The 22,971-nt window shown below is 36.3% G+C and overlaps 2 protein-coding genes across 2 annotated transcripts in view; both read right to left on the reverse strand.

Moving 5' to 3' along the window:
- LOC110440589 overlaps positions 1 to 22,971 on the reverse strand; it is a 170,203-nt gene that overhangs the window by 73,966 nt on the left and 73,266 nt on the right. Inside the window, exon 2 of the mRNA XM_021483735.1 lies at positions 12,586 to 12,588. The gene's annotated coding sequence lies outside the window, so the exon portion shown is untranslated. The remainder of the gene's footprint in view (positions 1 to 12,585; positions 12,589 to 22,971) is intronic.
- LOC110440587 (protein kintoun-like) lies at positions 1,557 to 22,938 on the reverse strand. Its single transcript, XM_021483732.1, has 3 exons — positions 21,275 to 22,938; positions 8,022 to 8,180; positions 1,557 to 6,946 (listed from the first exon to the last, which is right to left on the reverse strand). The coding sequence occupies exons 1-3, from the start codon at positions 22,919 to 22,921 to the stop codon at positions 5,762 to 5,764; spliced, it is 2,991 nt and encodes a 996-aa protein (XP_021339407.1). The 5' UTR covers positions 22,922 to 22,938; the 3' UTR covers positions 1,557 to 5,761.

The raw sequence follows: 22,971 nt of genomic DNA on the forward strand, positions 1-22,971 counted from the left end.
TTTCGGATCAAAAATAGAAACATTTGTATATCTTCTAGAAAAACAGTCAAAATTAGTTGAATGTACAATTCAAAAATAATTTTGTCTATGCCTCGTTAATCCGGCTGAAGGGGCGCAACTCTTACACGATCCCTGCACTAGATGGAGATGATCCCGGGGCCGTAAGTTGGGCTGGATGGGACAAGGCGCGTTAGTTTAACCGACCAACCGATGGTGGGTTTCCCCCGTCTCATTTGACGATACATGATAATCTTGCCGTTCAAATGGAAATTCTTGAAATTGTAGAGATGACTGTCTAGTCCATCTCCCTCAGATTGATTGACAAGTGTATAATGGAACCTTGGCGACAATATGTAAAGTTATAGCCTTTTCCTATTCTATTAGTATAAATCTTGACTGTTGATTCTGTCGCCTGGCCGGGCACATGCCGAAGTCCTTCAACAACAAGACAGATCTGGTTTCTGTAAAACGTTCGGCATATAGGGTAAGCGGAACGTCTGGTTAACCCATGGGCATTATAATGTGAACGGATGGAATGCTGTGCTGGGTGCCTTCTGCGTGTATTTCAGAGAGGTAGTGCTCTAAAGTCGGACCAGCGCTATCGCAAAGAGGCAAACACACCACATACCGCCTCCAGCATGTCCTTGAAGGCCAAATACAATATTTTGTTTCCTATTCCATAAAATTTTGAGCGCAGGTAGGAAGTCAAACGATTTTACTTTCCCACTGCAATATAGTTTTTTCGATTAAGATATGATTGTAACACAGTTGGGCCTGGACACTTCCGTTGACTTATTAGCTCATCAGTCGATTAGAACGATGATATAACAGCCTGAAGTCCATGGTTCGAATCACGGTCTAGCCCTGCGAAGTTTTTACATTAAGAATCTAGTCGTGCCGGAAAGAAACAGTTTTTGGCATTGATCCTTTTCCTTGGATGCACATGAATGAAAATGAATTTAGTTAAATCCAGTTTCTTCAATTCGACTATAACATATCTCAGACAGGAAGGATTTTTTTCCATGTAGGTACATGTATATGTTTTGTTTGGGACTAATGACCTTTGCTAAATTCTCATAAAGACCGCCAAAGGGATGCAACTCTTGAATAATCAAGTGAATTCGGGTTATTTCAGCTTTATAACCCTTTCACACTGTAGACCATAATGGACTCATCCATATCAATGCATGGTAGAGTCTACTAAAGTAACAAAGGGGTGAAAGGGATAATCTCTAAATAGTACTGTACCTTCCTTTTCTATTTTTGAGGGAGAGTTCATATGTGTTCTGCTGTATCCACATCTGTAAGCATGTTAATCGGATAAAAAACACAACTTCTTTTGATAAAGTTCAAGTTTTACTTCTCAAGTCACTAACAGTTTCAAAAATAGCTTTTACAGCATTTAACAAATCACTGTACGATAATAATATCAACAATTTCATCGATCTGATGGGCAAATATTGGGAATTTAAAAGCCAATAAAAATATCTCAAAACTGTATCAAAATGCTGTGAAACACACTAGTGTTGTCTATAATATAACACATGACAATGGAATCGTCCATGCTGTTTAATTTTTAACAAAAAGGCTTATTTATAAAAAAAAAGTTTTTGTAGCCATGGACAGTCAAATTTCATCAGAACACGAATATAGCATCACCCCTTTTGGTTTATATATAATCATACAATACCTTTTTTCAGGTTTCAGATTACAGGTAGTTGTTGGTTAAGCTCTTTAAGCTGGTATTGTCAATATTAAACTAGTGAACTTTTATTCTGTAATGGTTATTTTTCTTGAGTGACATTCAGAATATACAGCAGATTACCTTATAGTACGCACAGGTGCTCGATAATCAAACACGGTTGCAGATTTAGACCTGACTTCATTTTATCGGAATTGAGATCATCACTGGTTAAAATGTCACCGCCAATCTACAAACATCCTCATTAGAAGTTGGTATTTCAGTGTGGTTTAAACCCCTAAAACACCTCGTGATATTCACTTCATAGTAGGATAGTTCCATACATACATAATGTTATTAATTATCGGGCCCCTGTGTGCATAATAGTGAAATTATGAATACTTATTTACAAATAACGTTTTCAATTGCCTTGGAAAAATGGATTTCTGCTCAATCTAGTTTACTAGACAGCATCGAGTTCTGCTATGAGACTTGATTGTTCTTGTGTCCAGTTTATAATTAGACAAGGAATCGAGTTCTGCACGAGACTTGACTGTCCAAGATACATATGCATGCCATTGTTTCAGTATATTATTAAATTAATATTAATAATTGTAACAAACATCATTTTGACAAAATATTTCCTCCATAGAGATTGGAGTCAAGGTAAATAAATGTACCAGACAACATGCTTTCTATTTTATGACATTTTTTTGTGACTGCCTTGAGGTAAAATTGATTTGGAACCCTGACAGCAAATTTTAATTTGTCATCTCAATAACATCATGGAACTGAACAGTGTCTACAGGTACTGTTAGTAGCATACTACAATATTTTCATCTAGAAGTTGTTCCATTCTGCTTTTCAAACTATATTCCCATGTATGTTAAATCTGCCCTCTCGTATCAGACCCACTTTTCAAACTATATTCCCATGAATGTTAAATTTGCCCTCTCCTGTCGGATCTGCTTTTCAAACTATATTCCCATGTATGTTAAATTTGCCCTCTCCAATCGGACCTGCTTTCCAAACTATATTACCATGAATGTTAAATTTGCCCTTTCCTGTCGGATCTGCTTTTCAAACTATATTCCCATGTATGTTAAATTTGCCCTCTCCAATAGGACCTGCTTTCCAAACTATATTCCCATGAATGTTAAATTTGCCCTCTATCGGACCTGCTTTCCAAACTATATTCCCATGAATGTTAAATTTGCCCTCTCCTATCGGATCTTACCAACTGTTAGAAAGCAACACATTTTGACACTATGATGAGTTTGCTCCCTCCTACAAGGGGGACCAGTGAATATAGAACAAAGGCTAACAAAGGCTAACAGTTGCTGCATGCCCGAAGTTGTGTGTAACATAAACCAATGTTTTAACAAATTGTATTTTATGGAAGTGTATAACAGTACAGGGCACTTCATGAATGAATTTCCATTTAAATTCATTTGAAAATTATTATGCAAATGTTGCTGTTTGTATACACATATACATTTTCAAATGAAATTGATATGAATTGAAGATCCTTCTTATAACAATATCAAAAACTTGGTACAAATGAGCTGCAAAATGTTAACACTTGTCAAGGTATTGAGGTAAACGTAACTCTGTTCATGGTCCTGATTGGGATGTTACAACTACTGACTACAGATCATATCGACCAATCACTAAACAGTACGGTACTAGGGTATTACCATTACAACAAAACAGTACTAATATACTCATTATATACATTTGTATCCGAGATTTCATGATAACAGGGAAGGATGGCTGTTCTTCTGGGAACCACGTGCACTCACCTTCACTTCAAAAGTGGTACCTTATTTAACCAAAAATTCCTCCTGGCCAACAACAATACATTGTACAGGGCCAAAATTGATCTAACAACAACATCTTTTTATAATACATCATTTATCTACTTATCTTTGCCGTTTAAACTGTTACAATAGCCATCATCAATCTTTTCAACGATTGAACAACTGCTACAATGACAAACACACTTTATATGTACTGAAACTGAAAGATATATTAAGCTTAAGGGTAAATGCTACTTTACACATTATTTTCTCTACCCATTACTTTTGTTAGAGTTATCACTTTTTATCAAATTCTTTTGTTGAAGTTGTCTCCCTTTAAAATGTTAAATAAGGTTCGATAATTAATCATTTTCCGAGTGTTGTCAATGTCTCTGTTCTGGTACATGTGTACATGTCACCAACTAATTATGTCAAAATAACCATTCACAAAAAAACATAAAACAACTCTTTTTTCTTTTAGTGTACATGTGGAACTCTCTTGTAAAAGAGGTCAATATCTCTAGGAAGGGAGGGTAGCATATAGCTTTAAGCTGTATATGGAAGCTACAGTTGTAATGCTACTGATTGCACATTACTGATTGCTTCACTTGGTATATTTATATTGAGATCAACTGAATATTCTGATAACTGGTCTTTTATACATTCGCACAAAACAAACTCACCACCCCACTCCCCCAACTCCAATATTCATTCTACTTGATCAACAGTAGCTTGAATGTTCATGACACAGTGTTCCTATGTCTGGTACTTACAGAAGAACCATGCAGTATGATAAACAGTTATATAATTATAGGTTTATAGGTTGCTTTCTTTTATATGGCTCGACTGTAATCAGAAATTGCATTTTAAATGCAAGTACATGTACATGTACACATGTTAAACCTCTTTTTACATGGCTATATTTTCATTACCATCATAGATGACTTAAGTCCTCAACAAACAATGAAACAGAATATAATATAGATTCCTTTATAAGAGACTTACAAATTAAACCTCATAGGTATGATGTCGATTTTAAATCTAATTCCTTGGATTTTGGGATTACATTAAAATACATATCTTACAGATAAATCAAACAATCAACTTGTAATACCTTACAATCAACTTCAGGATTTCATTCTTTCACTCAGAATCTCCACATTTTTTTCTTCTAATTTCAATTTCTATATAAGTAGAATATGTATTAGCAACAACTTTCTGAACATTAAACTTTTTCACATGCAATCACGAATATTGTTAACAGAAAACTTGTTGATGTAAGGAACTCAGATAACTTATATTATCAGTGACAGAATTTGATATTTGGGAAACTGTCAGTTTGAACTCTGTTCTCCATCCGCAACCCTCCCAACCATTACCCAAAAAAGGTTCTCAAGGAAACCGGGGCCTGTTTTCCAAAAAGAAAGCACAACACCCTAGGGTGTTAAAACAAAACCAATAGAAAAATATTCTATGAAAATAGTAGAAAATATATCAAAAAATAACCTCCATTAGTTTATAAATATGGTAGCACAGTGCAAGTCCAAAAAATCTAGTTGAATCTAAAATATTCGAAATTTCAAAATATATTTTGAATTTTATGACTTTTCAGTAAGACTACATAAATGACACTGTTTAATATTATAAATGACACTGCTTGATAATACATGTAGTACTCTTTTTATCCACAGCTCTAGATCTGCACAAGTATTTCTGCAATACAAAAATGTCTACATATTCAAATGTCTCTGGAATTTAAAAATATTTGAAGTACCAATTATGGAATATAAAATTAACCTTAGCCCTACAAAATTGGTTTCTTTATATAAAATTAATATATACTGGAGTTAAACCTTAAATTTAGGCTGAAAGTAAACACAAAAAAGTTCAAAGAACCAAAAATCTAACAATACTTTCATCCTCTATTCCAACAAAAAAACATCAGACTTGGGATATATATATATGAGACCAGTTAAAATTTTGCTTCATAAATTTTTCAAACACATCTGAACCTCAACCATGTAACACAGACTTTATATACACATGTCCTTTGAACATAGATCAGGGAACTGGATCAGATACTTTTTACATGTCCTTTGAACATAGATCAGGGAACTGGGATCAGATACTTTTTACAAACGGTTGATCCCTGTACATATACATCATTCAATACTGTTTACAGGCCTGTGGGTTTCATTGTATGCCCATTTGACACCAAAATAACACTGCAAGACATTGAAACTGTAAACAGTAACATTATAATGAACCCTGTATTTTAACATCAGTCAACGTCGAGATCAAACATGACTGCATTTGAGAACTCGAATGAGCACTTTGTGGCGTGTTCACTGGAGGGTGGATCCTTCCAGCTGAGGATTGTCTCCACCTGATTGTCGGCTGGACTGGACTCCCCACCTCCCTCTGTGTTGCTCTCCACGCCCGAGTCGTCCCCACTGCCTCTCTCCTCCCCCGTCACTTTTATCACAGATTGCTCCGTCCCCAGGAGGTCCTGGACACCTGCCCGTGTTATCACATCTCCTGGAGAGATGGTCACATCCGCCGGGTCCTTTTGACTAGTAGCTGCCTGATGAGTTGGTCCCCCCTGATTTGCTGCCTGCTGCTGTTGTTCCTTATCCCCACTCACACTCAACACGTCTTCCTGAACACATACACCCTGAACTTTCTTGTTGTCTGCACTTTTAGTCCGTTCATGATTATCATTGACTCCCTCCCGTTCTATCACATCTACAACTTTGTGTTGCTCTGTGTTAGTCCTAGAACTAACCCCACCCTCAATGTTCTCTCCGTCATCATCACTATCCTCGTCTTTTACACCTGCCTCCTCCACTCTCAACAACTTTTCCTTGATGTTTTGGACAAGTTGTGCTTCCCTACTGGGTTTCTCCTCAGGCATTGAACTGACCACTGGAGCTCTACATTTCTCTGTCTCACTGTTCGGCGGGACTATAGATTCCTCCAACTCCTCAATCTTTTCATCGATAGGCGGTGCTATAGATTCGTCACCCTCCTCGTCGTTCTCACTATGTGACTCGCCAGTGCTACTACGGTGATCAAGATCATCTCCACTACTTCCTTCTGACCCTCCACTGTTGTTCCTCAACCTCAACTGTCGTTTCTCCTCACGCTTCCTGTTGCGTTTCCTTTTATTCTTCAAAGTAGATGTCATAGAAGTGACAGCTGTCCCGGGTTTGAAGGTAGTCTTGTCCACTCGTTCGTTGAAGGATACCGATCTCCGGAGGCCGAAAGGTTCGTCGCGAGGACTAGTGGGACTACCACTGCTGTTGCTACTACCATAGCCATCACACTCGCTTGATTCCGACATGGACCGATTTTTGAGAATGCTGTGAAGGTTGGGTGGTTCCTTTTCATGGACGACCTGGATCTCAGCCGAGGAAGGAACCTCTTCAATATCCCCATCCTCTGCCTCCTCTGTAGATCCAGACTTCTGAAATCAAAGTATTCAGACATCTTTAAATCATCACTCAAAACAGACTGAAGAATATCTTAGCCTTAGATATTCAAATGATGTCATTATAATATGTCCAGATACTGTATAACATGAAATGTTCGTTGTGTATAAACATTCATGGTTTTCGTGGTTGCTATAGAACCACAAAAAATAAATACAACAAATTTGAATGATATACGTGTCTACTGTTTAATAATATAGGATATCACGAAAGTACCCATGAACATTTCGTGTTATACAGTATGTATCGGTAACAATTGATAATACAGTTACTACCTAGTACATGTACAATTGTGTTTCCCTTGGAGTCAAAATCAATTATGCATATATACATTCAGTTTACCAAGTCAGCAATGCAACAACTTTTCATATTGATCAGCAATAATACCAGGCAAAAATTGTTTTTAGTTATTGATGTTTATATATCACGGTAGAATATACAACTCCTAATTTGAAAATGTTGGCAAAACCCAATTATCCAAAATAAATAGGCCCTGTAAATGATTTATTTACCAATATTTTCTAATCCTTGGATAGGCCTTGTAAATGATTTGTTTACCAATATTTTCTAATCCGTGGATAGGCCTTGTAAATGATTTGTTTACCAATATTTTCTAATCCTTGGATAGGCCTTGTAAATGATTTATTTACCAATATTTTCTTATTCTTAGATAGGCCTTGTAAATGATTTATTTACCAATATTTTCTAATTCTTAGATGGGCCTTGTAAATGATTTATTTACCAATATTTTCTAATCCTTGGATAGGCCTTGTAAATGATTTATTTACCAATAATTTCTAATTCTTGGATAGGCCTTGTAAATGATTTATTTACCAATATTTTCTAATCCTCAGTTATGTATTCAACCATAATACCATACTATATATATGTGCATAGTCCATGAACTGTACCTGTGTTTGAGGCATAAAGTATAAATGCACACAGTGTATTATACAAACTTCAGACAAGCTTATTTTTTAGATGTTTTATGATAATCATCACAAAAAAAACATCAACATGAGTCTGTTTTGCACCTAACACTACACCAACCTTGATGTTTATTTGGAGGCGTTTCTGCGTCATGTCTGTGACTTGAATCACTGGCGCGTCCTGCATCGCTGCATGTTGATCCTGCTTCTGGAGCGCAGCCTCTGCCTCCAGTTCTGCCAATTCCCTCTGAAGGTTGGACTCCGTCATGAACAGGTACTCCTGTGAACCAAAAAATACAAGTTTGTGTTGATTAGCTAACACAATCTACGCATCACCTCCACTGATCTCCAGCCAAACCAGCTGGCCTCACATGTACATCATAGCGTGATCTTAAAATACACGCTCATGATCACAGTCCAACCAGATGTATAGTTGAAATATTCCTATGAGCTGCCAGTATTTTTGTTGCCAACACCATTAATTACTCGCATTGAACAGCATCTGAATACTTGATCCTCTTGGTTTTCACAAGTAATTATAAATAACTCGTTTTTGGTCGGAGCAACATTGATTTCATGCCAGATTTATGGATACAGTGTATGATGAAATCTAGGGCAGTGATTTCCTAGTCCCCCAGAGTCAGATGTGGGGATGACCAATCTTTCAGTTTGGAGTCGAACTAATTCAAAGAGGACGGAAATTGTGTCGGAAATGATTTAAACATTGTTTACAAAATAAATCATTTCTGGTATCCTTACTCTACATCCTACATGTATTCATCAATCTGTACGCCATTCATTTTCATTTTCCTTGTAGAGCTTTCAGATAAAATCAACAGTTAACTGATACACATTCACATGTTATGAAAATATTTTTTTGTTTACAGTCAACATACCCTGTAAAATCGTCAAAGTTTGACCACGCACCAGCCGATCCTCCCCTACCTTTCTCTGCTATAGGTAACTTATAGGACTAAATATCACTTGTCAACCGGACCAATCCTCCCCCAGCCAGCCGTCTAGGACAACACTTATCTGTGCACATTGTACACACATGTATCAAGGAGGTAAACAAGACAGATGTAATCTCGGTCAATGTCAAGGTCATCAGGGCTATATATATCATGTATTGTAATAGGAATGTAACAGGAAGATTTCCCCATCTGTGACAAACATCACTTGCACACAAAGATTTGTTTAAAATTACAGGCAAGCAGTTCACAGTAGTTTTTGTGATAACATTCTATGATCTTATCTTTATATACCAGGTACATGTATATGCAATGGCTTAAGGACTCACTTGGGAACGATACACAATCTATTAAGCATTGAATAGGATCTGAAGGGCCCAATATATATAAACAAATTTAAAATCTATATATTTACAGATTGCCTAATACTATTGTGCATTCATGCAAGTCTAAGATATTTATCCACAATCACATCTATTTTTTCAACAATCATTGTTAGGTACGTGTATAGTGATAGCTATCTAGAAACGGGCCGCCAAAGAAGATTGAATAAATGAGGTAATCTGAAAACTCAGATTGGTCAAAAATGTGCATGATTCAAGGTAAAGGCTACAATGTGCATGTTTCAGACCAATTACAGCTGTGAAGATTTCAACTTTAGAGACCTGTTTTCTATCAGCTCTATCATCGATCATTATAAAGCAACATCAAAGGTGCTCTTCTACTTTTAGAGTTATTTCCTTTGACCAGGTATGAACTCATGATCATTCACCCCTGAAGACATATTTGAAATCTTCCAATTCAAAGGTTGGAATAGTCAATTATGAAATTTCGGGGGTGAATGAGTTAATGATTCAATTTGATGATGTGTGTCACAGTTTCCTAATTAGCGGTAAAAGTTTACATCGGTAAAATGTTGGATTGGCAGGTCTCCTGAGTGAGTTCAATCCTGGAATTCCTATTTCCTTTATTTCCTTTATTTTTAACTGTAATATGTGTGTTACTTGGACTACATATAAATATTAAGCCGAAAATGACTTGAGCATTTATAATAGACCCAAATGGTACAATATTTCAACTTTATGGTAGTTTACCTGAATGTTCATTTTAATTGCCATTTAAGGGAAAAAAGGTTTTGTAATTGATTTTAATTATATAACCGTGCAGATATATATAGTGTCAAAAATATCCTGGCCTTCTAACCAAACTGCTGTATATGTGGGTCAGGGTGAAAGACCATTCGTTTAGTGTCGGACAGTCGTGAGAGCCAGATCTTGCCACGAGCCTCAATCAATCAATTTTCCGATAATTAATTATTGATTTGAGCCTTGTCCACATTGTTCTGTAGTATGTCTGACGTACTTTGGTAGGGTCTGTCGGAGATTTTGTATTAAACTGTTGGAGTATGTTTTATAGCTACCTACACAGAGTTAACTCAGCTCTGTAACACACTTACAGTGTTTATCTGATATAACTAGAACTGTAAGCCAAAGGCTAACTAATACCCACGCTCCTATATAAACCAGAACTGTAAGCTAAAGGCTTACTAATGCAGAGCAATGTAGTCTTCCACCAGTAATTAGTTAATCACTATTTTATTAAAAACAAAAAACAAAAATAACAAAAAAATAAACAAGTATTTGATCACACATAACCTTGGGCATAACTCCATCAAAAAGGGTTGAAATCCTAAATTTAAACGCCGGTGTACAACTACATAAGATACCGATCATTCTTGCAAAGTTTTAAGAAATCCACATGTTAGTTAAGGAGGAGTTGCACGGACAAATATTTCTCACAAAGGGGCATAACTCAATCAAAAGGGTTGAAATCCAAAATGTAAACGCCGGTACACAACTACATAAGATACCGATCAATCAAGTAAAATTTCAATGAAATCCATCTGTTTGTTAAGGAGGAGTTCTCCAGACAAGTTTCTATTGGACGACATCCAGACTGGGTGATTCCAGTATACTCCCCCTTGACTACGGGGGTATAATAACTTAGTTGCGGGGGTATAATAACTTGGTTGCGGAGGTATAATAACTTGGTTGCGGGGGTATAATAACTTGGTTGCGGGGGTATAATAACTTGGTTGCCGGGGTACAATTAATTCAAACACTTAAGGGACATCAACTGAGCTAGCTATACATATACCATGCATGGCAGGTTAGAGACTTCCATTGGGCTTTGTACTACTACAAGTGCAATGTACTATGAGTTATTTCGATGTAATTTATCAGCATGACAATTTGCTCTGTCAAACTTTCTCTCGTCTAATATTAGTTATTTTTTCCCCCCCAGGACAAAAAATATATTGAAGTTCTCTGGCCCTTTAGAATTTTCACACTCTGAACATTATACATATAGTTGATTTTTTTATATTTTTTGTTTATTTTCAATATTTCTTCATGAAAGTTCAGCAAGCATGGTTTTGTTATAGTGCATTATAGTTACTGGTACATTTTTTGACAGTGGCACAGGGATCCTTAATAAGCTCCAAAATAGAATCCAGCTCAGTATGACACGACGTTATATATATATATATATATATATATATATAAATTATAAAATAACAAAGATAGCATGATGTAACTGTTGACGGTTTTTTTATGTGCTATACTTAGTAACAGGAAGTACAAATGGAATTGTAGTATGTGGAAAAACTTTGCTTTAATTTTCAATGTCTACACATATAACTGTTTCATAAATCCAAAAAAGTTGAATAAGGTTGTTCAATCCAGTTCCTTAATTATCTTTAAAGCTTTAACTAGAAGTCAAATATAAATGCCTTAGCGCCTCCTTGGAAAATTCAGAAAATATCTTTTCTTTGCCACTAATTAGTTTAACCCTAGTTTTAATTTACTTAATAATTAACTAGACAGCTTCTAAGTTCTATATAGCTTTTAGACGGCCTATGTACAGTATTGTGAAATACTGTACTTTACAATACAATATTATAAATAGATTAGCTATGTACAGCTCTACACACAGAGTATGTCTACTTACCCATATCCACACAAAAGCTGTCCATGCTACGCGCAGTGTTTTGAGGAATATATTCGGAACCACTAACAGCCCTGTCTGCAGTAGTACATGGTACCCCATAGGCTTTACCTGTGTAACTACAGTATTCTCCATGCTAATATCCTACTTCTGTACAATACTTCTCCATAACATACAGTCCACACCAGGACACAGTTCAGAAGCACAATCTACTCAAAGTCTCCACAGATTGCATGCTTTCCTGGTAAAACACACAGCTTGTTTACACCTGTAGGCCGGCCTACACAGTAAATGTGCTCTACAAGCCTGGACCATTCCCCAGTGACCTTGACAGTGTCGGCTCTACCTGAGTAAGCCTGTATTTATATGTTATGTATATAGTAACCGCTCTGTGCATAAAATACACATGCTATAAAGTCTACACATGCTATATAAGTCTACCAAGTTCTGTTAAACTCCTCTACTGGCGATTTCACCGAAATCAGTATACACCCATGCCACCCACACAGAAATAGAAACAGAATGCAGCTATGTGCTGTTCATCAGTGTAGCCTCCAATACTACCAGTGTTTTTGTGACCTAAATTTTACAACATCACGTTCCTTTATGAATTGGGAAAATATAGCATTATTTTTATTGAAATTGGGAATATATTCTTCAGTTCCTGGTCATTTTGGAAAAATAAGGCACTTTTTAGCTATGGGAAACCGCCTGTATTCGGCAGCAAAACTGAGTGAAAACAATCACTGACTACCTTCGGTATACAATACTGTAAAACATTCAAAAGCATTCTATCTGTACAAAATTATCAACTGACAATACAATACCATTTACTTTCTATAAAGAAATATATATATATATTAATTAATTACAGAAGTATGAAAAATTTATTCAATATTAATTTATTCATTCTGATGCATTATAATCAAAACCTATGTTTCTATAAATTCATCATTCGCTAGGCCTCCATCTTTTATTGATTTGGAAATCTTCCGAGCAGGAGATATTGGTCAGCTATATATATATTGTCAATAATTTCATTTACAACTAGAAATTGTTGGCTAACAATTTGACCGGCTTTTCACCATTAGGACTTATTTGGGTTTGATCGTGGTCTTTTGCTTCTAACAATTAATAGATATTTCTGAAAATTTCCTTAGAGCACAGCTGCGACTTTGAGTAAGAAAATTTGCAGTGTACCAAGTATCAGGCATGAACTTGTGCAAGTCTACAGTAGCTGACTGGGTAGTGGGGGATAAATAAAGGTAGCCCAATGGGCGTTTGTTGTATACGAAGGTAGTCCGTAAAAGTCATATATAGTCCTTCAACTATGTACAAGAGGATGATGAATTGAAACTAGCATTTTGTCTATATCGGTTCGGTTTGCCATGCAAAAGAAAGGCTGATGATCCCCACCGCAGGAGAGATGTAAACTATCCATACTTTTAAAATTGAGAGTGGGTAGTTATTGATGTAGTATTACCAGCATGTATTATTAGACTTGTATTAGATTTTGAGATCGAAGGAAATATTCAAAATAGCGTAGGACATAACGTTAAAGAAAAACTAAAGACAGCTGATTCAGAGGGATGGAATTTCACATCGACTGCAAAAAGATTTTTTTTAAATAGTTGAAAAATTGATGACCTTTGATCCCACATGGAGGATTTTAATTTAACATTTTTTCTAATAACATTTTATGAGAAAAAGTTAGCCCCAAGCAATATCTGGAAATGATATCAGGAATAAATGCTGTATAATAAACGGTTTTCATTTAAGGCGGTTTTATGATTTTGACATATGATGTAATGGCAGCCATATTTGATTTTTGTCATACCTGAAAATGTTGCAATAACATCTGTAAATCATGGCCTACAATAATATACCTGAAAGACTTTGAACATGCCTGCAACCAATCAAAAGATTTGGATGCCAAAATCTCACGAATCTGATGGTGAAAAGCCCTCAGAATAAGAACAACACTTTCGACCCATGCCATATGACCTACAAATGTACAACCCATCATTCCACTATGATTCTGCAACAAAAATATTCCTTTTTGCTTCTTGGTAATATAGAAAAAGATTGTTCAATATAATGTTTTTTTTGTGTGTCTTTATATAAATAAAAGTACTGAGAGTACTGAGAAAACTTCAAAGTGGCACAAAAATAAAAACAGTTTTTAACTTTAACTTTTGAAATTATAATTTGAGTAGGTCAAGGTCATTCATTTCCACACACTTTAAAGCCCTTCATTCAAGCATGCCTCTTGCCAAACATCCTTACCCTGGAATTATTTGTTATTCAGTAAAAGTGGTTTCAATATTTTTAAATATATGACCTCTGTGACCTTGAAATTGATTCAAGGTCAATTATTATAACAAACTTGATAACCAATTACCTGACCATGTTATGTATCAAATAGTAGGACTCTAGACTTTGTAGAACGTTAGAAGAAGTTTTTTGAAGTCATTATCTTGAAATAGCACTTATGAAATTTGACCCCTAAATAACTCAAACCTTGACCTGGTCAACTCAAAATGTTTTCTGCCAAAAATATGCACCTTGAATATATTATAGGTGTATTGACAGACGAGGCTAGTACCTGTGCTGGATCAGTGATAAATCTACATAAAAGTCCAGAAATCCTTAAATAGGCTGGTCGGGGAAAAAATTACAACATAAATGGGTCTAAATGTGTTCTCTGGCCTTCCAAAAGTTATACCACGGCAATATGATGGTCGAGTTCTGCTTGCAATGTCCAGTTTTGACCACTGAAATCTCGGGGAAGCCCCGCGTAAATTTAGCGCAGATCAATTTATATATGTCACGTGGTTGTTTCCAAAGTGAGGCAGTGAAGATAACAACAATAGCACGCCGTCATGTCCCATGTTGGACTCAACTAGCGGACAAGACAGCAATACTATACGTAAATAATTGTTTTCAAAGTTCATGTATGATGCAAGTGTAGTATTCCTACCTATATGTTGTTGTTATATATAACGGTATTGATACCTCGTGCCTGTCATGACTTTTGCATGCATCTTTTTCTTTCGCTGCGATGTTTACATTTGGCCTTGTTGATGATGCGCGTGCGGTAAAATTACATCACTGATCCAGGTCAGTTGAGAGTTTTAGACTGTCAGGTGACGATTTAGGACTTCTTTAATATAATTATAATTTTTACTCTCGAGGGAGTGAATTTCAGAAAATTTGTATCAGTATATTTCATAAGGTATTTTAAGGTCATAGGAGTGTATTGCTAAACGGAAATAGGAAGTACATCCCTAGTTGAAAATCCAATGTAGGGAGACAGTATCACAATTTCCGCATACTCTAATGTTTACTATTAAAGTGATGAATATTACATGCTTATTATTGACAGAACAGTGTGTTCTTTCAATATTAAAGTATTGCAAAGCAATCCTGGCATTAATTCAGTTGTTTTTTAATCAATGAGTCACATGTGTCCATTTTTCTGTACTTCAGGAAACCGGCTACCTATTTCACTACTGTGAAGTTTTTCAAGAACGATAACTCTTGCATGCAATTACTATGTGTTTATGGTTTCATTATAAAATGTCAATTTTTAATCGTTTATAGATAATTAATTTTACACAATTTCAGCATTTATGAAATTGATATACATTAATGCAATAATAATCTATGTTAGTATCATTTTTATTGACATTATTTTGCAAAAAATTGTGTTTCAATTTTTTTCAAAATTCACTCCTTTTTACATAAATTTCCATTTAAAATCCTTAAAATTCTGACAACCTATATTTTTTTGGGGGTAGAAATTTTTCTTTACTTCAAGCAATATAACTACAAAATTTGAATAAATTCTACTGAGAAATGGCGACAGAATCCTATTACCTTAAACATGTGTATGCCATTTTAGCAAATATGACTTTTTCCCCCCGACCAGCCCCTTTAAATACATTATTATTAAATTTAACATTGTGGGACATATTGTTTATAGCAATCCAGTTGAAGGACCCATAAATAAATTGTAGATATTGATCACTCTTCTACATCTAAATGGCCCCTTTCTTCTCCAAACTGTCCAAAAATCACATTTGGAAATAATTTTGATGTTTTCACCAATATTCGTTACTGTAATTACATGTACACATGTACTGTATGTAGCCAATCAATGTGTGACAGAATTAAAGTCAGTTACGAGTTCACACGTACAGCCAACAGCTGAAGTATTGTGCAATGGCTTAAAATACTTGACCATTTCAAGTGTATGACTTGTATATATTGGTCAACACATTTTCTGTTGACCTGCGCGAGCTCCCTGCAGGTATACAATGGATTTAAACATTTGACCTGATTCTGTTGTTACAACTGTAATAGACATATGAGAGTAATTTCTAGAACGTCAATACATTTATAACGCCAGCAATTACCTTGCCAATTTACCAGGCACTAGCTCAAGTAGCTAGATATCGGTTGTGCATGTAAATGTAGGGCAAATGTATGTGTTACAATGCATTTACAATTTTAAATGTATAATTATACATGTATATATGCATTGTCATGTACATGTGTGTATATATATAATATGTATCCTTATTTAGGCTGATCAAGTGAGGTCACTTAAATAAATACAAGCCTATACAGTAAGTCACAGTATTTGTTAAATACATATTAAATGAAGTTCACTATGTAAAAAAACCCACCTGATTTTCTCTACTACTTGGCCTCAAAACTTACAGAGGGTGTTGGAATGAAGCTCAAGGGGTGAGGGGGTTTGGAAGTCACAATACCTTTCATTCACATTAAATGCAAAATTAATTCTTCTGAGCTTTCAGATCCTCTAATTAATATACAACTAATAAGGTTGAACTTTAAACCCCTTGTCCTCTATATATACATAAGGCCCCTATATATACAGAAGGCCCCGATATATACAGAAGGGGTAGGATTTTGAAGATTTTCACCTATTTGGCTCCATCCCCCTGAATTCATGGCTATACATGTATATATAGCTACATTAAAATGATTCTGATTGACCGACTTGGCCATTATTACATCATTGTAAATACACATGTAGCGTCATACGCTATAGGTTCAAAATAATTTCAAATATTTATTATTGATTGGAAAAAGCACCTCCCTTTACGGAGTACATGTAATATGTTCTTAGTTTGAGGAATAAATCTGCAAAAGTGTTTGACATATATGCATGCTCTGGAAATAGCAGTAAGTAAAAATAGGGGCCCTGATCATGAGCTATATAGGGACATTAAATTGGAACAAGAGTTCCGCGAAGCGGTACATGATATGCCCATCAGATATTGAATGAGCAGTTTGCCACAAAGGGCCGTAAGTGCATAAAGTTATTGCGCAGGAATTGTGTTCCAACAATTCTACCAAAGACCGTAAGTCCGTAAATTATGGCTGAAGTTTGAAATGAATCCATTCAAAATTTCTCAAGTTATTGAGCGGAAAGTGTGACGCCAATTCTATAAACGGCCATAACTCCCTTAATTAATAACAAGCGGATAATGGTTATCGAACTTGTGCAAGCTTTCATAGTAATGAACCTTCCTATGAAGTTTGAAATTAATCCATTCAAAGCTACTCAAGATATTGAGCAGAAACTGTTTCGGCAATTCTACTAAGGGCCATTACTCTGTAAATAACTCACAATTAATTTTGGTTATTGAACTTGTCCGAGCTTTTATGGCAATGAACCTTCCTACCAAACTTAAGTTATTGAGTGGAAACTATTGTGTGCTCCCCCGCCCGCGTGAAAACATAATTCGTCCCGTCATTTGACGGGCGTATAAAAATTGCCCATTCAGATTGATATGTCTCGCCTGTGCCCCGCTTTGAACATGGCCATCAATGCACATATCAGAGAAACTTACTTGAACACAAAAACTTAATGTTGATATACTGATCATGACAATGTCATCAGATCATCAATGGGCCATGAAAGGTAATTATAAGCTGCATCCAGCCTTGGATGCATGGGTTAAGATGTATTACCTTTGATGCATCTATGGTCCAAGTTTGGTTGGTCTAGCACTTATTCTTTCAGTGAAACAAACTTAACTCAAAAATTTAATGCTGACGCCGTCGCAAAAGCAACACTTAAGCCTCAGGCGCTACCGCTTCTTCGTGGCAGCAAGACAAAAATTACCCATTCGAATCATGCAAATTTAAGAAATTAACACAATCACCAAATATATGTTTGAAAAAGGTGTGCGATACAGTCCTATTGGGCCTCTTGTCGAGATATAGCCCTGGAAATGCAATTTATGATCTGGTAATGTAATTGTTTTTTTCTGATGCTGTTTCCATGGTATCTAGATCTATATTAGCTAGGAAACATTTAAGCTCATAAGGGCATCCCCATTGTCTCTAGCATATGAATTCTAAGGAAACCTGTGCAAAATGTTTGAGTGATAACCTGAACTGCTGTCTATAACATATATAGTCAAATCTACAACCGGATTCCTGGATTGTCCTTCTGGTCAAACATGATCATGATCAGTGCCCAGACTTAAATTCTCATTAAATAAGCTATAAATTAAAGGTGTCCACAGGGAAATGTATACTCCGGTACATTTATGATTGTAAATGAAAAGGTCATGTACACAAATATAGATGTATTATTTCAGTGAGATGTGTAACAGTAATTGTAATATAGACAGAACTTAAAGATTTTGTACCTGTTCATGAACAGGGAGGTACCGTGGCCGTCTTCAATATATACGTATGTGCAAAATAGTGTCATAACACATGCATGCACACTGTCACAGGTCAGTGTGTTTTGTTTTACTTAATTTTACAACAGCCTGTTATTTTTAATGAATTGAGAAATACAAAAAGCATTATTTTTTTTATTGAAATTGGGAATTAATATATTCATCATTATTAATTGGTCATTTTGGGAAAATAAGACACTTTTTAGCAAGGGGAAACAGCCTGTACTCGGCTGTAAAACTGAGCAAAAAAACCCCAATGCAGGTGAAATCAGCGGAGATTGCAATTACCTGTAACAGAATCCGATTCTCGATATTTTTCTACAAACCTCATTTGTTTTTGCAATGTTGTTATCAATAATCAAAACTACTTGAAGGTATGTATCCTCAAAACCTGAAAAGTTTTTTCACCTCGTAATCAGTAAATTGAATAAACCATTATAGTGAAAGATATCAGTACTCTGCCATACTCATCAAATGTATATATATATATGATATTTGATGGAAAATCATCAACATGTGAAAACATTGATATTTGCAACAGTGTCATAACTTATCCGTGTACCAATATGGCAAGACAGCACCATCAGGCTCTCTGGGTGAAAAAGATACATGTACAATGTACAGGAAAAATCAGGTTCCTCGTCTTCGCTAGCCAAGTGTTCGCTTTGCATACACTCCACCTACCCTTGGCGGATATAGCCGTGTTTACAGAGCCTTCAAATTTGCGTGCGGTGCCAATCGCTCGCATCCAATGAAATCGCGTCTTACATATAGCGCTGTTGACGAAGGAAAACAGGAATGGTGACGCCCTGTACAGAAGCAAGTTGTCGTTTATGTCAGTGTTTTGACCCCAAAAAATAGGTGCACAATCTTTTGGGAAACTTCTGGAGTTTTAAAATCAGTTGGTGGAAATCCTTGTGAAAATCGACTACGTGACACATGTAAATGACCTGGGAAAATATGTGTGCTGCCTTTGGATTGTTTCTATATATATATTGCTCTGTCATTTATACTTCGCCTCGACATACACTTGCTTTTGTCAACACGCCAACGGAGTGTGTATGTAACAGTCATTCTGATTGGTTAAAAGTGTTTTGGGAGAAGAGCGATAACTCAGAGGGAATTATGAGAAAACAGCTATATCCGACAAGGGTAAGTGGAGCGTATACGAAGCGAACACTTGGCTAGCAAAGATGCGGTTTCCCATAATCTAAAATATCAATTGTTATATTAGCTTGTTAAGAAGAAAGTGTGTGTTGTTTATAATTACTTCACAGCTAAATTTAGGACTCCTACAGAACAGCTATATAATATAATGCAGGATTATCAGTAACTGACTTATTAGACTGATTTTGTTATTGCTATGCTGCCGGTAATGGTTGCGGGATCGAGTCACGTAGATCACTACACTGTGTAAAAAAAGTGTGTTGTTTCTTTGAGCAAGATACTTTACTTCGTTTGTTCCAGTCTACTCAGCTGTAAATGAGTATGTGGTTGAGTAGTGCTAGAACTGTTGAATGCTAGCTGCGAGTGCCGAAATGCATGGTAGCACAGGCTGTATATACTCCCCATGGCCAGGTAGTTGAGAATGATATTTAATGGCTGGTTGCAAAGGCCCGATAATCATAACCATTGATAATAATTTGTGAACCACTTTGAGACTACCTACGACCTAGGTTTTCATAAAGCGGTTTATATATATATATATAAGAATCGAAGCTCAAATTATTATTATACAGACTAGAAATATTTTAGCCAATCAGATAAGAGATGGGTGGCATCACACTGACCTGGTTAAGGTTCTTCTCAATTGTTATTGTGTGCAAGACAAATGTAAAATCCCAGACAAAATTAATAGAATAGCTCACCCCCTTTGGGGTGAGATAGGGAAATCTCAACCTGAGGGGGGAAGATTCGTAAGTTGCCAAACAGGAGGCTTTCACCCTCAAGGGGGTGAATGATTCCTTTTCTCTTGTCCTGTTCACCCATTATGTACTGTATAATAAACATAATGTTATTTTAACATTACAGGCTAATTAGTTCAGGGTTGATGTGACATTGCTGGATTGTTGAGGTGACATCATACCAACCTTTGTTATGAAAAGGGGAATCCCCCCTCAACCCTAGGGTGAGACAATGCAAGGATATCTCACACTGGTAAAAGTGTGGATGCCTTCCATAGGTTTTTGGAAACTGTTTTTAAAAAATGCCTTGATATCTTTAATTTGTATCAGTATAATCTGTAAGAATTACAGAAGTTAAAGAAGTTTCCGATTTCTCTCGACCAGGCCATGACCCAAAAACCTGCGGCATCCCTCAATCTCATACTTTGACTCTATATTTTCCACTAAAAGTCTTGAATTGAGAAGGCTTTAAATATCAAATGTTATTTGTTCTCCAGGAAATAGGACCGTTTCATTTGAATGGTTAATGTTAATATTTATTATTTAAGTAAGATAAATTTACATCACACTCACAAGGTGTACAATTCCACTACCATATTTATTTGCAAGCAGATTTATTTCATCTGGATTAGTGAAAACATTCAATATTACAGCTAATGTAATTTGATTTAGAAATATGCCTCCAGACAACTCACTAGTATTGGTACTCAGGAATTATGAAATTGTACACCCTGGCAACATGCTACACGTATACTAAAACAATACCTGTAAATTGTCTTTTGACGACCCGGCAAGGAAGGCATCCCAGATGCCTCTACAGCTGCGCTCTTTCAGCAACAGGACTACAACATTCATATCGCTGACATCAACGCTGCAGTGTTCCGGCACAAAAGTGTGGTCCTCTGCAAACTTGACGCAGAAGCTGTAATGCAAAGGAAACCCTCCGTCTCCTATAGACACCAGTGTTAGATGCAGCATGTTCTTTGAACTGTATGATTTTGATATGTTTTCAACTTTCACATTTCTGACAGCAAGAATGTAGGTTACTGCACCTTGATCTTGATTGAATGTAAACTCAGGACATGAATATGAAATGTCCATTACTTTAGCTTGTGCAGTCGACGACTTTGCTGCTTCACTTTCAATCAAATTGGAAGTCTCAACAACCGTGTCCGTCAATTCCTCCAAGGGAGGTGGTTCATCACCGTTTGTTTCAGCTGAACTTTCTGTAGGGATTTCGTTACTTGAAATTTCCTGAATAAGTGGTGCAACAAGGCCTTCAGAATCCTCCACACCATCAGCGACACCATTTATTGTAGTCACTCCATCAAATTGTGGCATCTCGGGTACTTTATCGGGGATGACGGGCAGTGTTACTACAAGACATTTTTTCATTTTGTCAAACTTGGCTCTCCCCTGGTCATCGTCAACTGGGTAAGGCAACTTCAAGTCAAGCTTGTATTTTGCTGGGTTCTCGGATTTCAGAGTCAGCTTCTGCTCAAACACATCAAGGTCAACTTCTTTAGCTGATGACAATAGAGGCAAGAATATCGTTATTTCCAGCTCTTTTGGTCTAGTACTTGGTCGGGAGTCTGGAGAATTTCTATATTCCTGTAAATCCAAATCAGAGCGATGCAGTATTGTGTATTTAGGTTCCTCAGAATCATCAAACTTGACAGTTTTAGAGGTTTTCTTTTTTTCCTTGACATCTTTAGCCATTTTTTCAGCCTTCTCTTTACTAGTCTGGTCGCTGTAAGGATAAGGCATGCTATTTAGAATATCGTCTTTTCCTATTTTTGGACCCTCTTTTGTTCTTGACCGAATTATGGATGCTGTTGGTGTACCCTTAAACTTTATGTTGGACATTCTTTTGAGATTGGTCCTGTCAACTTTACACCCAAACTGACTTTCGATGCCGTCAATTGCAGTGTCTTCAACGAGCTTTCTAAACCTGTCATTATCAGCCATGCGATAGGTGTCGGGGTGGAAAACAACGTCAAATACCCGACATTTCTGTTTCGACTTGTCAACATCGTCCCTTGGAGGAACATGCGAATGTGGGATTTGCCAGTTAATGCCACGCCGTCCATCACTATCGACTTGAGGCTGCGACACTGGCTTTTGAATTTTATCAGAATGACAAATGTTAATAAATGCCTTTTTGTTGCCATCGATGCTTGTTTTAAGCACGTGTCCAGGGGTTGGATGAATAAACTGCACGTCCATACCTTTCTCATTTTCGAGTTGTTGAATTTCTGCCTCGTATCGTTTCCTGTTTTCAGGATCAGAAATCTCCTCTGCATACTCGGCGAATAATTTCCGAAATTCCTCATTTTTTAAAGCCTCTCCTAGTTTCTTCACCTCATCGTTTGAAAGGTTTAAGTCCTCGAATTTTTTCGAACGAGACGCCATGATGTTTGCAAAACAAGTATTCGGCTGTTTATGTGAGCATGCGCACACAC

This window comes from Mizuhopecten yessoensis, unplaced genomic scaffold (genome assembly GCF_002113885.1).
Source record: "Mizuhopecten yessoensis strain PY_sf001 unplaced genomic scaffold, ASM211388v2 scaffold11185, whole genome shotgun sequence".
Taxonomy (NCBI): domain Eukaryota; kingdom Metazoa; phylum Mollusca; class Bivalvia; order Pectinida; family Pectinidae; genus Mizuhopecten; species Mizuhopecten yessoensis.

Excerpts from the sequence above, each read along its gene's own strand:
- LOC110440587 (XM_021483732.1), bottom strand. The coding sequence starts at position 22,921 with ATGGCGTCTCGTTCGAAAAAATTCGAGGACTTAAACCTTTCAAACGAT. Across the intron at positions 8,181-21,274 it reads CGTCAAAAGACAATTTACAG|GAGTACCTGTTCATGACGGA; the intron begins GTATTGTTTTAG and ends TTTGGTTCACAG. Across the intron at positions 6,947-8,021 it reads GCCTCCAAATAAACATCAAG|AAGTCTGGATCTACAGAGGA; the intron begins GTTGGTGTAGTG and ends CTTTGATTTCAG.